This window comes from Pteropus vampyrus, unplaced genomic scaffold, assembly GCF_000151845.1.
Source record: "Pteropus vampyrus isolate Shadow unplaced genomic scaffold, Pvam_2.0 Scaffold30, whole genome shotgun sequence".
NCBI classification, from domain to species: Eukaryota; Metazoa; Chordata; class Mammalia; order Chiroptera; family Pteropodidae; genus Pteropus; species Pteropus vampyrus.
Window position 1 is genome coordinate 8,005,401 of NW_011888811.1, and position 17,438 is coordinate 8,022,838.

Sequence of the window (17,438 nt, forward strand, 5' to 3'; positions counted from 1 at the left end):
TCCAAAACAGTATTTTTCATCAGTGGTTGGGAATCTTCGCATGCAGAGGGCCAACTGCATGCATGGTTCTACACCATGTTATATAAGAAAGTCGAGCTTCCATGGATTTTGGTATTCACAGGGTTCTGAAAGCAATCTCTTGTAGATTGGTTTCAACTGACAGCCAATTTTAGTTAAGTTTTTGGGGAGTCAAGTTATAGGACTGGGCAGGGGGAGCGTTGACACCCCTAACATCCCCCACCAACACACACATCACTCTGTTCAAGGGTCAACTATAATAACAAATATAGCAAACTGTGGAAAGGCCCCTCTTCCCCATCACCATCTAGCTATACTCCCCAGGGATGCCCATTGTCAAATGTTCACGTACGTACACACACACACACACACACACGCACACACGGTACCGTATAGCAAACATACAACGCAATCTACTTTGTTCACTTAACCATATACGTATCTTGTGTAACATGAGAACTTCCATTTCATTTGAAGCCTAGGAAGCAAGGTTTTGGACCGAGGAAATGAGAGAAGACGCTCAGAGCTGAAGGTAACGTCTCCACCCAAGCGAGAGCACAAGGTCGGATCACCAGTGGGACTGCCAGCTGGGTGGCTCCGCCCTCCCGCGTCTGGGACAAAGGGAGGGAGGAAGTATGCGGCTGGGAAGCTCCTCCGCTCTCGCCTGGGTTTTCCGTTTTCACCCCACTGAGATTGAAAGGAAAGTTAGCACAGAAATCTGCGCCCTCCTGAAACCCGGCCCGGCCGCAGGAACTTCCCCCGTGGCTGGAACCGGGAGCGGGGATGGAGAAGCCGCCACTCGGGTGAGCGCTGAGAGCCGGGTCGCACGCCGGGACCGCCTCACAGCAGCGCCCTCTGTCGGCGACTATGGGAATGGCCCGCATCTGTTGGCCTGTATTTGGTGTTCCTTATTCTGTGCAGACCGGATGGAGGTGTCCAACACCGGTGTACACCTTTGCACCCTTAGGAATGTTAAATTCTTTTGGGAATTCCTAGCTAATTCTTCTAATTCTACTCATCTGCGTAGAGTTCCTAGGGCTATAGGTGTGTGAGCAAATGAGTGTTAGGGTATACGCTGGGTGTCTAAGCGGGTAATGCCTTGGATTGTCTCTGGGTTGTGGCTTGGGTTGTCTCTGCTTGCCTGTGGAGATTTCACTTTCTGCTCTGTCTATGGGCTAGTATCTATGAGCGTCGGCCGTGTCTCTACACATTTGAATCTTATTAATAGTACACATATTTTTCATCCTCCCTAGGGCTGTGTCTGTATGAATGTGCAGGATTCAGTGAGGATGTGCAGGAGTGTCTGTGGGGGGCGGGGGGGTGCATGGAGGCACAATGGGTGGTAATATATTTCCGAAATCCATATGTGGGCAAGGGTGCCCCAGATATACTAAACCTTTTGTCCTTCATCTCATCCTCTGACTTAAGAAGAACCATAGATTTTGCATTGGGGCCCTCTAGCTTACAATTGCCCCATCCTGGCCTGAACTCAGCCTCCTGTGAGGCCTCAGCCTCCTTCGTGACCACTCCTTGGCCTGCCTTCTCCAATCTGCATAGCCCAGGGAGGCTGTCTACTGCTATCTCTAAGCACATTGGCCATGATGTCAACCCAAAGAAAAACAGTTGTCCATCTCCTTCCTTTTTCCCCACCCAAAAGTCATTTCCTCTTAGTTCATTACCTGGGATTTTGATGCTATGTTTCCTCAGCCTTATTGATACACACAGAAGGAAAAAAAAAAAAAAAAAAGGAACTTCTTGAAATTCCCCCAGAAGGTTTTGAGAGTTGTTTTCAGTGTTGCAACTTGAAACAAGTCAGCTTCTAGTTTAAGTTTCTATCAGAAAGCTCGGTAGGAGTAGGGTATATAAGCTCCAGTAGCAGCAGCAGCAACAGAAGAAGAAGAAACAACCGTTTCATACCCAGCAAACTCTGCAGCTCAGCCAGAAACAAGGTAAGCACTTCCCAAGCCCCTGCCACCCCTTCCCCAGGCCCGCACCACGTGTGTGCTCCCCCTGCACCTGGCTTCATGGAGTGAGTAGATTCCTAGAAGCACTCCTGGTGCTTTACCTGCTGGGACACTAGTGAAAAGTCAGTAATTTGGGGACTAATGTATAAAGTATTAATTTAGAAGCTCAATTAATAATAATTATACCAAGGTCTGTGAACAAATGCATAGTTATAGAAAAGTTTGTTTTATCTTGTTTAAAAATGGTATGCATATAAAAGTATGTTCCTCAGTATTAAAGCCCATCAATTAAAGGACTGTATAGATTTAAAGTGTTTCTTACCTTAGTATTATAAACTTTTTAAAAGCCTTTCATTCATTAGGTAATAATGAATTTAATAAATAATTGAATTCATCCTTTTATCTCATAATTGAATGTTACAGAAAATACTTGCTCTCATATTTGCGATGAGCTTACAAGTCAGTTGTGACAATCAATTAGAATAATAGCTGAGTTATGAGTTCTTTTGGATTAACTGACTTGGGCCCACTTAAAATATGGAAAGCAACTGCAATGTTTAAACCACTTTCCAAAGAATTTTTAAATCTGTAAGAAAAAAGATAATCTTCACTGTACTGGTGTCTTATACTTGCCCAGGTAAATTGTGTGCAATAATTTCCAGGTTAAAAAAATGATTGGGTTAAAATATCATTTGAACAAAGAGACTACCAAACTCTCGCTGATGGCCCACTTTTTTTCAAATAAGGAATTTCAAGATATTAGAAAGAATTTGGGCAGCCTCTTAGAGTTCGTTTTCCTGGGATCTGAAATTTTATGACTTTGGTACATTCATTCACTTTTCTAATAATTGATGAAATCCCTCTATGCTAGAGACTGGAACACTGAGTAGAATAAGACAGACATGATCCCTGCCACCGGAGATCTCAGCGTAGTGGGGAAGTAACCGTACATTAAAGAAACTATATGATCGCACTGGTAGGAAATGCTAGGAGAGGAATGGGGCTCCGTGGGAAGGAATAGTCAGGAGTCCTGACTCAGTCTGGGCACCATGGTGGGTGGGTATTTTACATGAATTATTTCATTATCTCCTCACCACATTAAGATGTCCTTTTTACAGATTCAGAGGGTGAGGCTTAACAAGCGACTTGCCTGGAGTCACACAACTAATGACTTGGCAGAGCTGGGATGCCAGTGCTGGGCCTGCCTGGCTCCCACACAGGGGCCCTTTGCTTGTGCTGCCCGTGCCTTCTGCGACTATGTCTTTTATTTTTATATAATAATTCTCTCCTCTAATTAAAAAGTAACAAAGAAATTAAAACTTGAAAAAGAGATGCCTAACCAAATGCCATCATCACGCCCACGTTGGCCCCAGTGTTAGAGAGCCTTAACATGCCACAGGCCCCAGGCTCCCTGCATCCCTCATACAAGGGTTTTAAGAGTTTAGAAAACCTATGAAATTAAATGAAAAAAAATTTTTCTTTAATCCTCAAGACTCTCAAACCTAGCATGCCGAGGAAATGCGGGCTGTGGGACACAGCTGGTCTAGAGGACCACAGAGTAACCACGTGTTGACTTCTTTCTGGTTTCATCTTAATCAAACCCAGGGGAAACGATCTTCACCCCTGCCAGTCTTCTGTGGTTTAAAATGTAGGTGATACTAAAATGAGAACCATCACCAGGTCTCCCATGATCCTAAAGTGACATTCACCTGAAATTCTCAAATGCATCTGAGGCCAAGAGAGGAAGTGCTGGGCACACAGCCAGTGGGGAAACCCCAGCATTAGGAGAGTGTAAAGGAATTGCCAGGAGATGCCAGGAATCTCTGTTGTCGCCCTCCCCAGAGCACCAGCATCTGGTTTTTACAGGCCTGTGTAACTGTACTACCTCTATGGCATTTCTCTACAGCCAGGAATGACTTCTTATCTACCCATTGCATACGAAACAGAGATACACCAAATTTTTCCTTTATCTCTTCCTTCCCCAAGGTACAGCCTAACATGTTATTGGTTGCCTTCTATTACATCATCTCATTGCATTCTCCCAAACAACCCTTTGATATGAGTATTACGTCCATTTTATAGATGAGCAGATTTGAGACTCAGAGAGCGATTTGGCCAGCATCACACAACTAGGGAGTGGTGGAACCAGCACTGAAGCCCATAGCTACTTGACTCCAAGCCTATGAGTGTACCAACTGGTATGCCGTGGCAACTAGTTCTTTGTCACAGCCATAGCCTGGACCAAACTGATAGACATGCCCCTGAAAATGCCATGCCGCCGTGACAGGACCGCTGACAGTGGACGGAGAGGCCTGACTTCTAGTGCCATCACCACCACTCACAACCTCTACAATCTAAGGGGATAAAGCACATGACAAGGTCCCCCTAGGATTAGCAGCAGTTCTGACAAAGCTGTGATTCGTCAGTATTCAGTCACCCCCATCAAGGGGTGCTCATTTTTAAGGTATTTGGCTGAAAATTTTGAGTCTCGTTCTTCATATAATTTAGACAGTGGTTTCTGAAATCACGTTGCTGCCCAACATGGGTGCTCTGAGAGGGGGATGGAGGTGTTTCAGACTGAAATTAAATAATAACTATCTCTACCTAATTCACAGGTAGGGTATAATTTTCACAGTCTGAAGATTTTCATAAATCTGGATTGAGCTGCAATATAAGACAGTGGCTGATTTATCACAAAATTGTGCATTTCATTACTTCATGGTGGATCTGTTGATATTTTATGGTCTTCTCCCAGAGAACATCTTGATTTTCAGGGGCTCTGGAACCTGAGCATGGGTTAAACCAGTGGTTCTCAAAGTGCTGTCCCAGGACCAGCAATATCAGCTTTGCCAGGAAGCAGATCCTCGGGTCCTGCCCCCCAGACCTATTGAATCAGACACTCTGAGGGTAGGACTCAGCAGTCAGTGTTTTGGCAAGCCTTCCAAGTTATTCTGACATACACTCCAGTTTGAGAACCACTGGATTACATTATCTAGAAGGGAGTAGTCTTTATTTTGGGAGGAATTACAATCTAAACAAAGAGTGAAGCTAAATCCCTAGAACAAGGTCTGGCAACTAGGTCTTGCCAGAATTTGAAAGATTGCCTCTATATTACCTTCTCCTCCCCTACCCAAGTCTTTTAGCCCTGGGTGTCACTTCACATACTGTCTTGTGCTACAGTGATGCATGTGTGCAGCTTATCTTCCCAACGAGAGGGTAGGTAGTCATCACACTGACTTAATAAGTATTTGTTGAATGAAAGTATTTGCTCCTAAAAGGCAGAATCCAGGTAAAAACCTATGTTACTTCCAATGGCACCAGCTCAGTGTCCTTTACATAGAAAGTACCAAATAAACAACTGCTGAATGTTGATCCAGACAAGTCATGGTCCTTCTCTGAACCTTAGGTTTCTCATCTTAAAAATAAGAGGATTTTATATCAGAAGGCTGGCCTTAGGTCTCTTTCAGCCTCAGATTGCCTATGGTTCTCTATTTGGAGATTTTCTTACCCTGTAATTTACTTAGTGTTAACCTGCCATGTAGAGAAGAAAGAGGAAAATAAAGATTAAATACAATGTGCACAGAATGTGAATATGGTTTCCAAATACTTATTGACATTTTCTCTCCTCTTTTCTCTCTTCTTTCTCTTTTCCTCTTTCTCCTCCTCTCTTTCTCTCGCCCCTGCAGATGCTTCAGCAGCAGTTGGTCCTCTCCTGTTTTTCCCTGGTTTTACTGGCATCACCCCTTGTGGCCATATGGGAACTGGAGAAAGATGGTAACCAGACACTCTTTATTCTCTCCGGAGGTCAGGTCTAGGCCAGGATTCTCAGGCAGCCTGGGGGAAACCAGACTGAAATGGGAAACCTCGCATTGGGGCTTCCTAGCGAGAGCTGTCACTGTGGGGAAACTGGCAGTTGCATGTCCTTTCACTGTTGAAGGTGTCTGTATTGCTTGGCTTTCACATTAGATGACAGAGAAGGAGCTTTTTCTGGAGTGTGGTGGGAAATGAGATATGGACTTTGCCAGTATTACTAAAAATCAATTGTATCATACAATCAAAAGACAAAGTGAGGGTTTAGAAAAGCATAGGGACTGTGCTCTGTCATTTCCCACTCTTCCACACGACATAGCCTCCTCACTTGGCACCGAGATGACTTGCCTCTGACCAAACACTTTGCGGAAAGCATAGCATTTAGACTCCCATGGACTTGGGTTCAAGGCTGGATCTGCCACTCACTGGTTATGTGACCTTGAGCAGGGCCACCTCTGAGCTTGTGTTTCCTCAACTATAACCCAGAGATTACAAAGTGATACATACTACCTAGAGTATTAACTACATTAACTGATTGTTAGTTGTTCCTGAGACCCTCAGATGCTTCTCATTGAAGCCAACATAAGCATGTCGATAATGCTGTCTTTCATTGTATAATAATACTTAATATTTATTGAGCTTAGTATCTCATTTAATTCTTACACCAACCATATGAAATAGGGACTGTTTGTACCCCATTTTACAGATGTTGAAAACAGAGGCAACAAAGATTAGATAACTTACCTAATTTCACATACTTGGTTAAGGGTGGAACAGGGACTTGATCTCATCTCTGTCTTTCTTCAAAGCCTGTGCACTTAAGTATTTGAAGAAGGATTTTACAAGGATGTGAAGCAGTTGTTTCCTATGTCCTTAGAGAACTGAGGGAGAAGAAACAGGAGTAAATTAAAAATAAAGACATTTTACCTGATGACCGGATGATAGTCAGGAGAGTACAGCACTGATATGAGTACCTAAAAGGGATTGGAACTATTCCTCCATTCTTAATAATTTGGGGAAAACAATAATGCAACCTTCCGCACTCTGCACCAGGAAGGTTGGAGCATTTTAGACCCTTCCTCGAGTAAAGGCAAAGGCCTAAGACAGATGACCATGCCAGATCCCTTCCAGTTCTGGGGTTTTTTTAGTAAGCTTGGGAACCTTGGCTCTCGCATGGTTAACCCTTAGCAACTTCTGAGTTGGTAAACCACAAAAATTCCAGGAAGTCACTGTGAGAAACCCCAAGAGGGCTTGTGACTTTGGAAATGAGATGAGGGGATGAAGCTGAGCCCTAGGTTCTGGATGCTCCTCATTGGGCTTCCACTTGTGGTTGGTTGTTTCACTGCCCTTGGGCAAGGGTCCTTTAGGGGTTATGACAGGGAGATAGCCATGCTGTTCAGTTGCCAGTGGGACAAAGAAAAACTGGAGAAAGCCGAAGATGTCATGTGGTTTTATGTCAGCTCAGCGGATCGGGTCCGAAGAGTTGGGCCCCAGATCCTCATCTACGTTATCCATTCAGGAGTTATAAATCCCTTTGATGTAAAATGAAAATTTTGTGTTCCATGATACTTTTCATTTGGATGCCAGTAATAAGAGCCACCGGTTACAGAGCATTTAAGGGCACTGTTGTTAAGCTCTTGTATGAATTAACTTGTATAATCCACATGTCAACCTTCTGAAGCAAGTACTAATAGGTCGTTCATTTTATTTATTTATTTGCTTATTTATTATTATTATTTTTTTTTTATGGTGACATCGTTTAATGAAATCCAATAAGTTTCATCTGTATACTTTAACCGTCAGGCATATATATATTTACACTATGTGTTCACCTCCCATAGTTAGATTTCTTTCTGTCACCACATATTTGACCCTCTTAACCGTGTCTACCTTCTCCCTCCCCGCTCCTCCATACCCTCTCGTAACCACTAGTCTATTGTCCATGTCCATGAGTTTCAGTGTGTTTGTCCTGTTCATTTTAGGTACGTATCCCACATAGGTTGTTCATTTTAAAGTGATGCCTTAAGTGATTCAATGTCTTGCCCAAGCCCACAGGCTAGTATAAGAGATAGAGCCGGACCTAAACCCAGACCTATATGACTCCAAAAGCCAGGCACTTAACCACTGTTAATACTCACAGCAGGCATCATAATTTTCCGAGAACATAAAAACACATCACTGGGCCCATCCCAGAGTTCCTGAGGGTTCAGCAACTGAGACTTTGCATTTCTAACAGATTCCCATGATGATCATGGTGTGAGAACCACTACATTGAACGATTCTATTTAATTAATAATTGATGCATGAATGGAGCTTCGAGGTGACATCTTCTTTGAAATACTATATACTAAGCCATCCCTCAAATGCCAGTTAAGATACAGGTATTGGAGCTCCAATGCAAAGCCAGGGAGACAGAAAGTCTGAGATACAGCTCTTGTGCTTCTAACTTGCCATAAACCTTGCTTAGCCTCTCGGTCTTAGTACCTTCCTCTATAAAATGGGAAGACTAAGACCTAATCAACTGCCTCATAAGGATGTAAATAGCTTCAAAAAAATAAGGAGAGAATGAAAAACTCCATTGGTGAGTTTCATGCAGTAGGAACTAAATCCTAAAATCCCCATGGAAAGTTGTAAGACGGTGTCTCTATGCAGTTGTCTGACACTTTGGCCTGTGAATAGGAACTGAGTTTATGGAGGTGGGCACTGTGCTAAGTGTTCCACGTGCTTTTATTCATTTAGTCCTCGCAGCCAAACCTACGACATAGATACTATTATTATTTTCATTTTACAGACGAGGTAACCGAGGCTCATAGTGATTAAGTACCTTTCTCCAAATTCTCCACCGAGCTAGTGGGGTCAGTCTTTCTTGACATTTCGTGCACAGCCTTATTCCCTATGAGCCTGAAATTGTGCTGGAAGTCTCTCATCTCCACCAGGCCTTCAGCAAATAGTCTTGTGCTGTTTGCATTTTTTCATTGTAACAAGGTCTTCCTCATCCGCCAGCTAATCAGAGGTTAATTACTAATTGCTCCCTGCTAGTTAATGAGTTGACGGCATCTATAAAATTCTTTGCTTCTTTCTTCCACTACTTTGAGCCCAAGTCGAGCCCAATACCCTGAGATCATCTCAGCAAGCCTCTGCTGTTATGAGCAAGGTTGTGCTTTGGCAGTGCAGATGCCCAGGTAGTTCAAAAAACACACAGTCCCAGACTTCACGGAGCTGACAGTCCAGTTCTCCACTTTCTGTGCTCTCCAGTTTATGTTGTAGAGTTGGATTGGTACCCTGATGCCCCTGGAGAAATGGTGGTCCTCACCTGCGATACCCCTGAAGAAGAAGGCATCACCTGGACCTCAGACCAGAGCAGTGAGGTCTTAGGCTCTGGCAAAACCTTGACCATCCAAGTCAAAGAATTCGGAGATGCTGGCCAGTACACCTGTCACAAAGAGGGCAAGATTCTGAGCCAGTCTCTCCTGCTGCTTCACAAAAAGGAAGATGGCATTTGGTCCACTGATATTTTAAAGGACCAGAAAGGTAATTCCATCCCCTTGGATGATGTCAGTTTTCTCTTTTGCTCCATAAGAGATACAAAAATTAAAAAGTTTAAAGAAATGATTAATGTAGTTAATGAAGTAATCAAGTCCCTTACTGAAACTACCCAGAAGCTACATTTTTCTTTGCTTTTGTTTTCCTTTGCCAGATACTTTGGATTATCAACCATCAAAATCTCATGTTAAGAAAGTTTCATGATGAGCCTAGATGCTTTTCCTAAGCTTCTCTTTAAATAACGGTGATATTACTAAGAGACTAATAGAAGTTAACCAACATGTATAGTGCATAACTCAGCACTGGGGTGATAACCTTGAACAAAAATTTATACCTCCCTCCAGTGTGTTAGATGTGTTGTATGCTATACAGAGTCAGCATCCTATTGGGACACTCCCAGTCCTCGCTGAACTGCCTGTCAGGGAAGCAGCATCATTTTCCAAGGAAATAAAAGGAAGCTCTTTACTCTTTTACCATTTGGTGACCTGTAATTAATCACAATCAAAATCTTTCTGGGGGGAGGAACCTAAATATTGATTTTTTTTTTTTTTTCCAAATCCAGAACCCAAAAATAAGACCTTTCTAAAATGTAAAGCAAAGAATTATTCTGGCCATTTCACCTGCTGGTGGCTGACTGCAATCAGTGCTGATTTGAAATTCAGTGTCAAAAGCAGCAGAGGGTAAGTGAAACCACTCTGGTTTCCCAGCATTTTGCTAGAACTACTATTTCATTAAGAAAATAAAGATGGCCTATCAGTTAGTGATAGGAGAGAAAACCAAGTGAACTTATTTTTTCAATGCCCCCATCACATGGACATTTAAGCTAATTGCCTGAACAAATGTATGCGTCAGAACAGGATATCACTGGGGCCTGGGAATAGCCCCTATTGTGTTTGAACTCACTCATCCAAATTGCCTGGCGATGCTTCCTTAAGGCTCATAGCACCGTGGGGAGGGGTAAAAGGAGAAATCGAAGCTACAAATGACTTGCCAAAATTGCACCTCAAAAAAACAGAAATAAGAGCTCTAGACCATAGACCTTGAAAGCCCTGAAGCCGACTCCAGAACTCCGCGAGGCCTGCAGAAATTTTTCCAGGACCCCTTCCACTCTTTTCTTCCACTGACACTACTCATTCTGAAGTTCACGGTTTGTCCAAGACACTTAGACTTTCCCTAAGAAACCAGTTCCCATGGATACAAGACCTATATTTTAGCCCCTCTATGTAACTTTCTCCACTCATTGTCTAAGTTCCCAACAATGTAGGATGATGGAGCCAACCCTAGGTAATCATCCCGGTCTTGCCACTGTTTACCTGAGCAACTTTTGGGGTCTCACTTTTCCATCTTTAAAGTGAAAATGCTTACCATAGAAATGCTTAAACAAGTGCACGAAGATATAGATGCAAATCTTCATTGTGACATGTTTGGTAATCAGTGGGGAAAGGTCAAGTAAAGTGTGGTACGTTATACTCTGGCTTAATGTGTAGTCATCAAAATGAATAACCCAATCTATATGGTCTGTCTTGGAGCACTCCCCATAATATGTTCAGACAGGGAAAAGATGGTTATAAAACCATATGTATATCATTTGATCCTATTTCATAAAAAATAAAATCTATGTGTGTTTCTATAGACAGAATATGTGTGTATGCATATATACATGTGGATATGTGATTGCTTTGAATATTCATAGAAAAAGTCTGGTAAGATACAAGATATGAATAATATTTGTATTCAGGAAGTGAAGTTGGAGTTAAAAGGAGGATTAGGGTTCAAGAGGCACACATAGTTCCTTTAGTTTTTTATAATTAGCATGTATTGATTTTGTTATTAAAATGGGAAAAACAAAATAAACATTTTAATGAGATGTAACCAGAGGCTCTGGATCTAAAATTTTCCAGATTCATTTCGGCCAGAAGTATGTAAGTGCAGAGCTGTTTCTAAACATTTGCACTACCTCTGAAGCCAATCGTGTTCTCATGGGAAAGGCAGTTTCTTATTCCTGCTAGGAACTCTCTAGAAATGTGTGACACAGAATATGTCTGTCTTTGACTTCAGCTCCTCTGACCCCCGAGGGGTGACGTGTGGAGCAGCGACACTCTCAGCAGAGAGGGTCAGAGTGGACAACAGGGAGTATAAGAAGTACACAGTGGCGTGTCAAGAGGGCAGTTCGTGCCCCGCCGCTGAGGAGAGCCTGCCCATTGAGGTCTTGGTGGATGCTGTTCACAAGCTCAAGTATGAAAACTACACTAGCAGCTTCTTCATCAGGGACATCAGTGAGTTTGCTTTATTATATGTGCTTAATAAAGATAGATACCATTTGTCACCTGTTCACAGTGCTCCGTGCATTGGAGTAAAGGATTTACATACATTATCTAATTTATTTTGCATGCTCCAGAAAGTACAATGTAGGTACTATTATCTGCATTTTAAGGAAGAGGAAATTTAGTCTTTTAAAAAAAAAAAAAAAAAGTTAAACAACTTGCCCCAGCTTTCACAGCTAGCAATTCAGACCCAGATCTGCCCCACTTAAAAAAGCAGGCTCTTGGCTACACTTCTTTTCTGCTGCCCAGGCAGCTTCCACGATGAATCTAGGAGCATCCCTTTAAGTATAATATTCCTATTCAGAACCAGAGCTTCTCTACCAATTGCAATTATTCCCAACCAATCTTTCTCTAGCATTCGAAATGAGATTTATTTATTGGAATATAATTCCCTCCAAAATGGACACCAATTTTTTTTAATTGGTAGATGGAGATTTTTGTCATTTTTCATTTCCTTTACTATTTATCCACTGAACATGCATCATGAAATAATTTGTGAGAGAAGCACAGAACTGGCTCTAGCAATGTGTGAAGAGGCTGACCTTGGTGGGTTAGGGGAAGATAGAGTCTAGTTCACGTAGGGTGGCCAGGAAAAGTCTCTTTGAGGAAGTAACATTTAGATGACTCCTAAAGGAAAGATGTCAGTCATGTCAAGAACAGAGGGAAGAATATTTGTGAAACATCTGCTAAGAGCCATGGTCTTTGGAGTGGTGCTGGGCTTAGGAGCTAAGTGCATTGCTTAGAATGTCTCCCTCCCCTCATCTAGAAGATGCTACGTTACTTGAGGACAGTCTTCGTGACATTCACTGCTGTACTGTCCATGCATAGTTTAATGGCTGACACATAATGATTGCTGGCGCATAATTATTTAATGAATGAGCATAGAGACCATGTGACTATAACTGCTACAAGACAAATCAGTGCCAGACACCATGAAAAGACAAAAGAAAAGAACACTAAGTGGAAAATCTCTCACATCCTCAGCAAGAGGCTCAGCTCGAGTCTAGGTTTGGTGCAAAGAGCAGGGTGACCACAGAGAAGGTGGTCCTTCACCGATAACCCAGATATGAGAGTCTTGTTATCTCTAAGAACTTTCTTCTGAGCACTACGTAGACTTGGTTCCACCGCCAAGGCCCATCTGATTGTGCAATGATAAGAAGGACGCTGAATCCCAGGTTCAGCCTTAAAGGATGTGGCAACTGGTGAGGGCTGCCTTCCACAGGCACCAGTGTGAGCCTCACCAGTAGCAAGGGTGCCTCACATCTGCCAATCAGATGCTCAGAGAAGTTAAGTAACTATCTGATGGACTCACAGCTGGTCAAAGATGAAAGTGGGATCAAAGCCAGAACTACCTTACTCCAAAGACCTTACTCCAAAGACTAGGAAAATAAAGGCTGTTTCTTATTTTCAACAGTCAAACCAGACCCACCCAAGAACCTGCAGCTAAAGCCATTAAAGAATTCCCGGCATGTGGAGGTCAGCTGGGAGTACCCCGACACCTGGAGCACCCCACATTCCTACTTCTCCCTGACATTTTCTCTTCAGGTCCAGGGCAAGAACAAGAGAGAAAAGGTAAGATTCAGGTGCCATATATTCTGTGGTCAGGTTTATGCAGACCTACATCAAGAAGAAAATAAATGATAATAATAACAGCTAATTTTTATTTAGTACTTTCTCTATGCCTGAAACTGTGCTAAGGGTTATATATGTATGTCTTACTTAATCCCACAGTAACTCCACAGAGACAGGCAGTGTTATTATCACCACTGTGAAGACATTGAAGCTCAGAGAGGTTAAATGATTTGCCCAACGTCACCCAGCTAGGAAGTGACAGAACCAGGACATAAACTCAGACTACCAGACACAAAGACCATACACCTTCATTATGGCTGACCATTAATTCTTGGACTCAGAATTGGTCCTAATAGAACTGGGCTCCAGGAACCTAAAATTATTGTTTTGACTGAATGAATATAATGGATGATAGAACATTTATGCTGTCTCATCCAAAATGGATAACTCTCAGCTGTTACACATATTGTGAAATTATTTTATCAAACAGAATGTAAGTATTTACATAGGCTATGATGATGCCTTTCCAATTTTCTTGCCCTGGCATCAATAATCCCAAGATCTCAGAGGCACTTTTATTGAGCCCCAGCCTCCTTGGACCCCAGTTTGAAAATCACTGGACAAATTTAGCATCTGGTAGAAACTCTAATTCGGTCACTCTCTAAGAATTTTTTTTGCGGGAGTGAGGACTATTCTGGAGTCAATTTTACCTAAATATTATTTAAAATCTTGATGTGTATCTTTCCTACTTAAGATCTATATTATTAATAGTGCTTTCTACACCATTAGAGACTTTGTTAAGAGTTTTACATGATTATCACCTTTGACTTTTACAACTCGATGAGGCAGGCATTAGTACCATTCCTCTTTTATAAATGGGAAAACTGAGACACAGAGAATCTGAGACATTTTCCTGTGGTCACACAGCTAATAAGTAGTAACGCCTGGATTTGAACACAAGTTTGTCTGATGAAAGGATGAGAGTATGGTATTTCTGAATATCCAGGGGACAACTAGAGCAAATCGGTCCCAGTCCCACCAACAGCCCAGTACTCGGGTGATTGCACATGAGAACGTCAAGCAAGGCAGCTCGGCTAGAAAGATGAAAGCTGGACCAATTTCACCCTTAGGCCTTGCTCAGTCGAAAAGCTGCATCTGTTTAGAGCTTCTGTCAGTAGGTGGCGCAAGTTCTACACACTCCCCTGTGAATTGCAAGCATGATACCCTAAAACCTGAGTATGCTTGTTTTGAGAGATGTGATCTGCAGATATATGTCCAGCCTACCTTCTGACTGCATTGCCAAAGATTTCCCTCTTCTTTGCAGAAAGATAGACTCTTCGTGGATCAGACCTCAGCCAAGGTAGCGTGCCACAAGGATGCCATGATCCGCGTGCAAGCTCGGGACCGCTACTATAGCTCATCCTGGAGTGAATGGGCATCGGTGTCCTGCAGTTAGGTGAGCAGGCCACGAGATCCAGCCCAGACCTGCAGGGCAATGGTGGGGTTCGGTGAAGGAGAGGAAAGAGGGGATGGGGTGCCTGGCACAGCTACCATAGTCAGAAACATACATTTGTTCATTAGCAGATATTTATTTGATGCCCACATTGTTCCAGCCACTGTTCTGGGCTCAGGGATACTGCAGTAAGAAGAACATGTATAGGTCCTGCCCTTCTAGAGGCAAAGGCAAAGAAGAGAGAGAGGTAGCCAAGAATGAGAGCATGAATGGCTTACAAGCTGTTTCTAGGAATTAGAACCCCATGAGAGGAGTTACTGGGGGGCCATTGAAAGGCTTTCAGCAGGAAATGTCATCATCAGATATTTTAAGAAAACTCTTAAGAGTCTCTGGTGAGCAAGGTACCAGTCAAACCCTAGGCCACATAAGGAAGAGCTGGACCCTTCTGACACAGAACCCCCAAAACCCAATTGCCTGGATAATGAGTCGTGTGAAATAAGAAGAGTTTGTGGCCACATTTCTGATCCTCACAGACTTTGGGCATTCTTTTTCAGGTTCTACTCCCAGAATGAAATCTTGGAAGAAAAGTGGAAAATATGTAAAAGTTTTAAAAGACATGATCTAATAGACCCCAAAAAGATATTTTCTACGTAATTAGCTTTTTTTTAGGATCATAGTGATGTCTTTGCTGTATTTTTATACTTAAATTCTAAATGCTCATTGAAACAATCAGCTAATTTATTTATAGAGTTTCCAACTTGCAAGTGCTATTTAAGTAATTTATGTATTTATTTATTATGGTTATTTAATGTTTTTGTGCCAAGATATATGTTTTACACTCTCATGACCTGATCCATAAGGAATGGGCCCTATTATGCAAAATGTGAATTTATATGTTATTTATACTGACAACTTTTCAACCGAGGCTGCCAGGGCATCGGTTTTATGACAACCAGTAAGAACACAATGTTCTGATGCCAGCATCATAATATGTTTATGATAGATGAGAACACAAGAGATAATTAAATAGACATGGAGACAGGAACCCACTTGAGGAGATGTTAGTTCCCATATCCATGAAGATTCCTTGAAGTGGTGCTGGTAATCCAGGGCCGCCTGCACTTCTAAGCAAGTTTAATCGTTGGATGCTTGTATTTAGAAAGGGCTAAAAAAAATTTTTTTTTAAAGATTAAAATTGTGGTTCAGCTTCAGCCTCTGTGGCAGTCCCTGCCCCATCTATCTGTAAGACATAGGAGAGTGACATAGAGACCTCATAAGTGTCTGGGAAGTAAAAAGATCGTACGATTCAAGAGGGAAGACAAGTGTAGTTATGGCTAAGGACATAAAATTGTCAGAATTGCCAGTTGCTCCTTAATAGCCACTCAAGAAAAGCAGACAGATACGTAGAAATGATCAACAATCACTTACTGGTCAGCATGAGTGAACCTGACAAGCAGACATGACCGGAAAGTGCCGAAACATCGAGGTGCTACTATTAAGTAATGAATGTGCTTTCTGTGAAGTGATTCCATTGGTTTTCTGTTTACTTATTTATTTTTACATTCTGATGATGAATTAATAAAAATGTAACATTTCTTTGCAGTAATATTTTGGGCTTTCTCAGCTAACTCGGGTCTCCTGTTCTCACATTTACCAGGACTGCCTTTTTTCCCCTCCCATTTAAGAATTATTGCCCTTCCTTGAAGCGATTTCACTTCCAGTTTCGCAGAGTTGCTCTTTCCTTTTATAGGATTCCCAAAGTCAGTGTCTTGCTGAGCTTAGGGACTGTCTGCGAGAACACAGGGGTTGGAAGCTCTCGCTTCTTTCATATTCTATCCTGGAATCACACTCCTAGTTTCCTAAGCATCATGAAATAAAACTCCAACCCATGAAAGCCATGGTCCAGCTTGTGTTTACTGAGGATTTGCCATGTGTCTAGACATATTCTAGCCTTTGGGGTTGAGGAGTTCCAAACAGTCCTCCGTCCTGGCATTGCTCATAACACAGGGATGAAAAGTTAACTTTAATACCACTAACTGCCAAAACATTCCGTATATATGGCAGCCTGGGGTGAGAACGAAGGCGAATGGTCAGTGTAAAACCTGGAGTCGACCCAGAAAGGCTTGATAGAGAAGGGGAGGTGCCCACTTTGGGCTCAGCGGGCAGGGCCTGCTCCTTCCCCTTTGGTGCCTCCCAGGCAAAGAGCAAGTGGTGGGATCAGAAAGAATGGAATGCATTCTCTGCTATCTTCAAAAGCCAAGTGTGCACATCAGAGCTTCCTTGTAATGGCAAGGTAATTACAACAGGGATATCTGTTTACATTCCTTATTTTAAGTGTCCCCTGGAGCCCTTGTTGTCCTCTGCTCCTAACAAGAAATGGGTGGAAGTGTCTGTCATCCTAATCCAACATTTGAAATGTATCATCTCGTGTTTATAAGCCCACACTTGATAGCGAATATTCGGTTAATAACAACTACTTGTCCTCCTGCTGGGTCTTTCATCTAGAGATATCAAAACAAGTAAAGGGAGTTTGATGAACAATGTTAACCAAGAAAGAAATAATCACATTTTGTAAGTACAGAGACCTGGGGACCTTTCCCAATACTTGCAGCCAGCCTGGGGCAGTGCTCAGATGTTCTGGACCCCACCATGCCCAGTGACTTCTGGACCTCTTAGCATTTTGTTTAATTTCGGTACATGCATTAGAGAGCTTTTCTCTTTGAAAAATATTCCCCAGGACCATCCTTTTTATTG

At 42.4% G+C, this 17,438-nt stretch overlaps 1 protein-coding gene across 1 annotated transcript; it reads left to right on the forward strand.

Annotated features, from left to right (window-relative positions):
- The first annotated feature begins 1,059 nt into the window (after window positions 1-1,059).
- On the forward strand, window positions 1,060-16,279 carry IL12B (interleukin 12B). Its single transcript, XM_011356723.2, has 8 exons — window positions 1,060-1,967; window positions 5,669-5,756; window positions 9,048-9,323; window positions 9,898-10,015; window positions 11,394-11,611; window positions 13,074-13,231; window positions 14,556-14,687; window positions 15,239-16,279. The coding sequence occupies exons 2-7, from the start codon at window positions 5,669-5,671 to the stop codon at window positions 14,685-14,687; spliced, it is 990 nt and encodes a 329-aa protein (XP_011355025.1). The 5' UTR covers window positions 1,060-1,967; the 3' UTR covers window positions 15,239-16,279.
- The last annotated feature ends 1,159 nt before the right edge of the window (window positions 16,280-17,438 follow it).

Bases quoted from the DNA above. Each gene is read 5' to 3' on its own strand.
- IL12B (XM_011356723.2), top strand. From the start codon at position 5,669: ATGCTTCAGCAGCAGTTGGTCCTCTCCTGTTTTTCCCTGGTTTTACTG. The intron at 9,324-9,897 runs GTAATTCCATCC...TTCCAAATCCAG, and splicing joins TATTTTAAAGGACCAGAAAG to AACCCAAAAATAAGACCTTT. The intron at 13,232-14,555 runs GTAAGATTCAGG...TCTTCTTTGCAG, and splicing joins GCAAGAACAAGAGAGAAAAG to AAAGATAGACTCTTCGTGGA.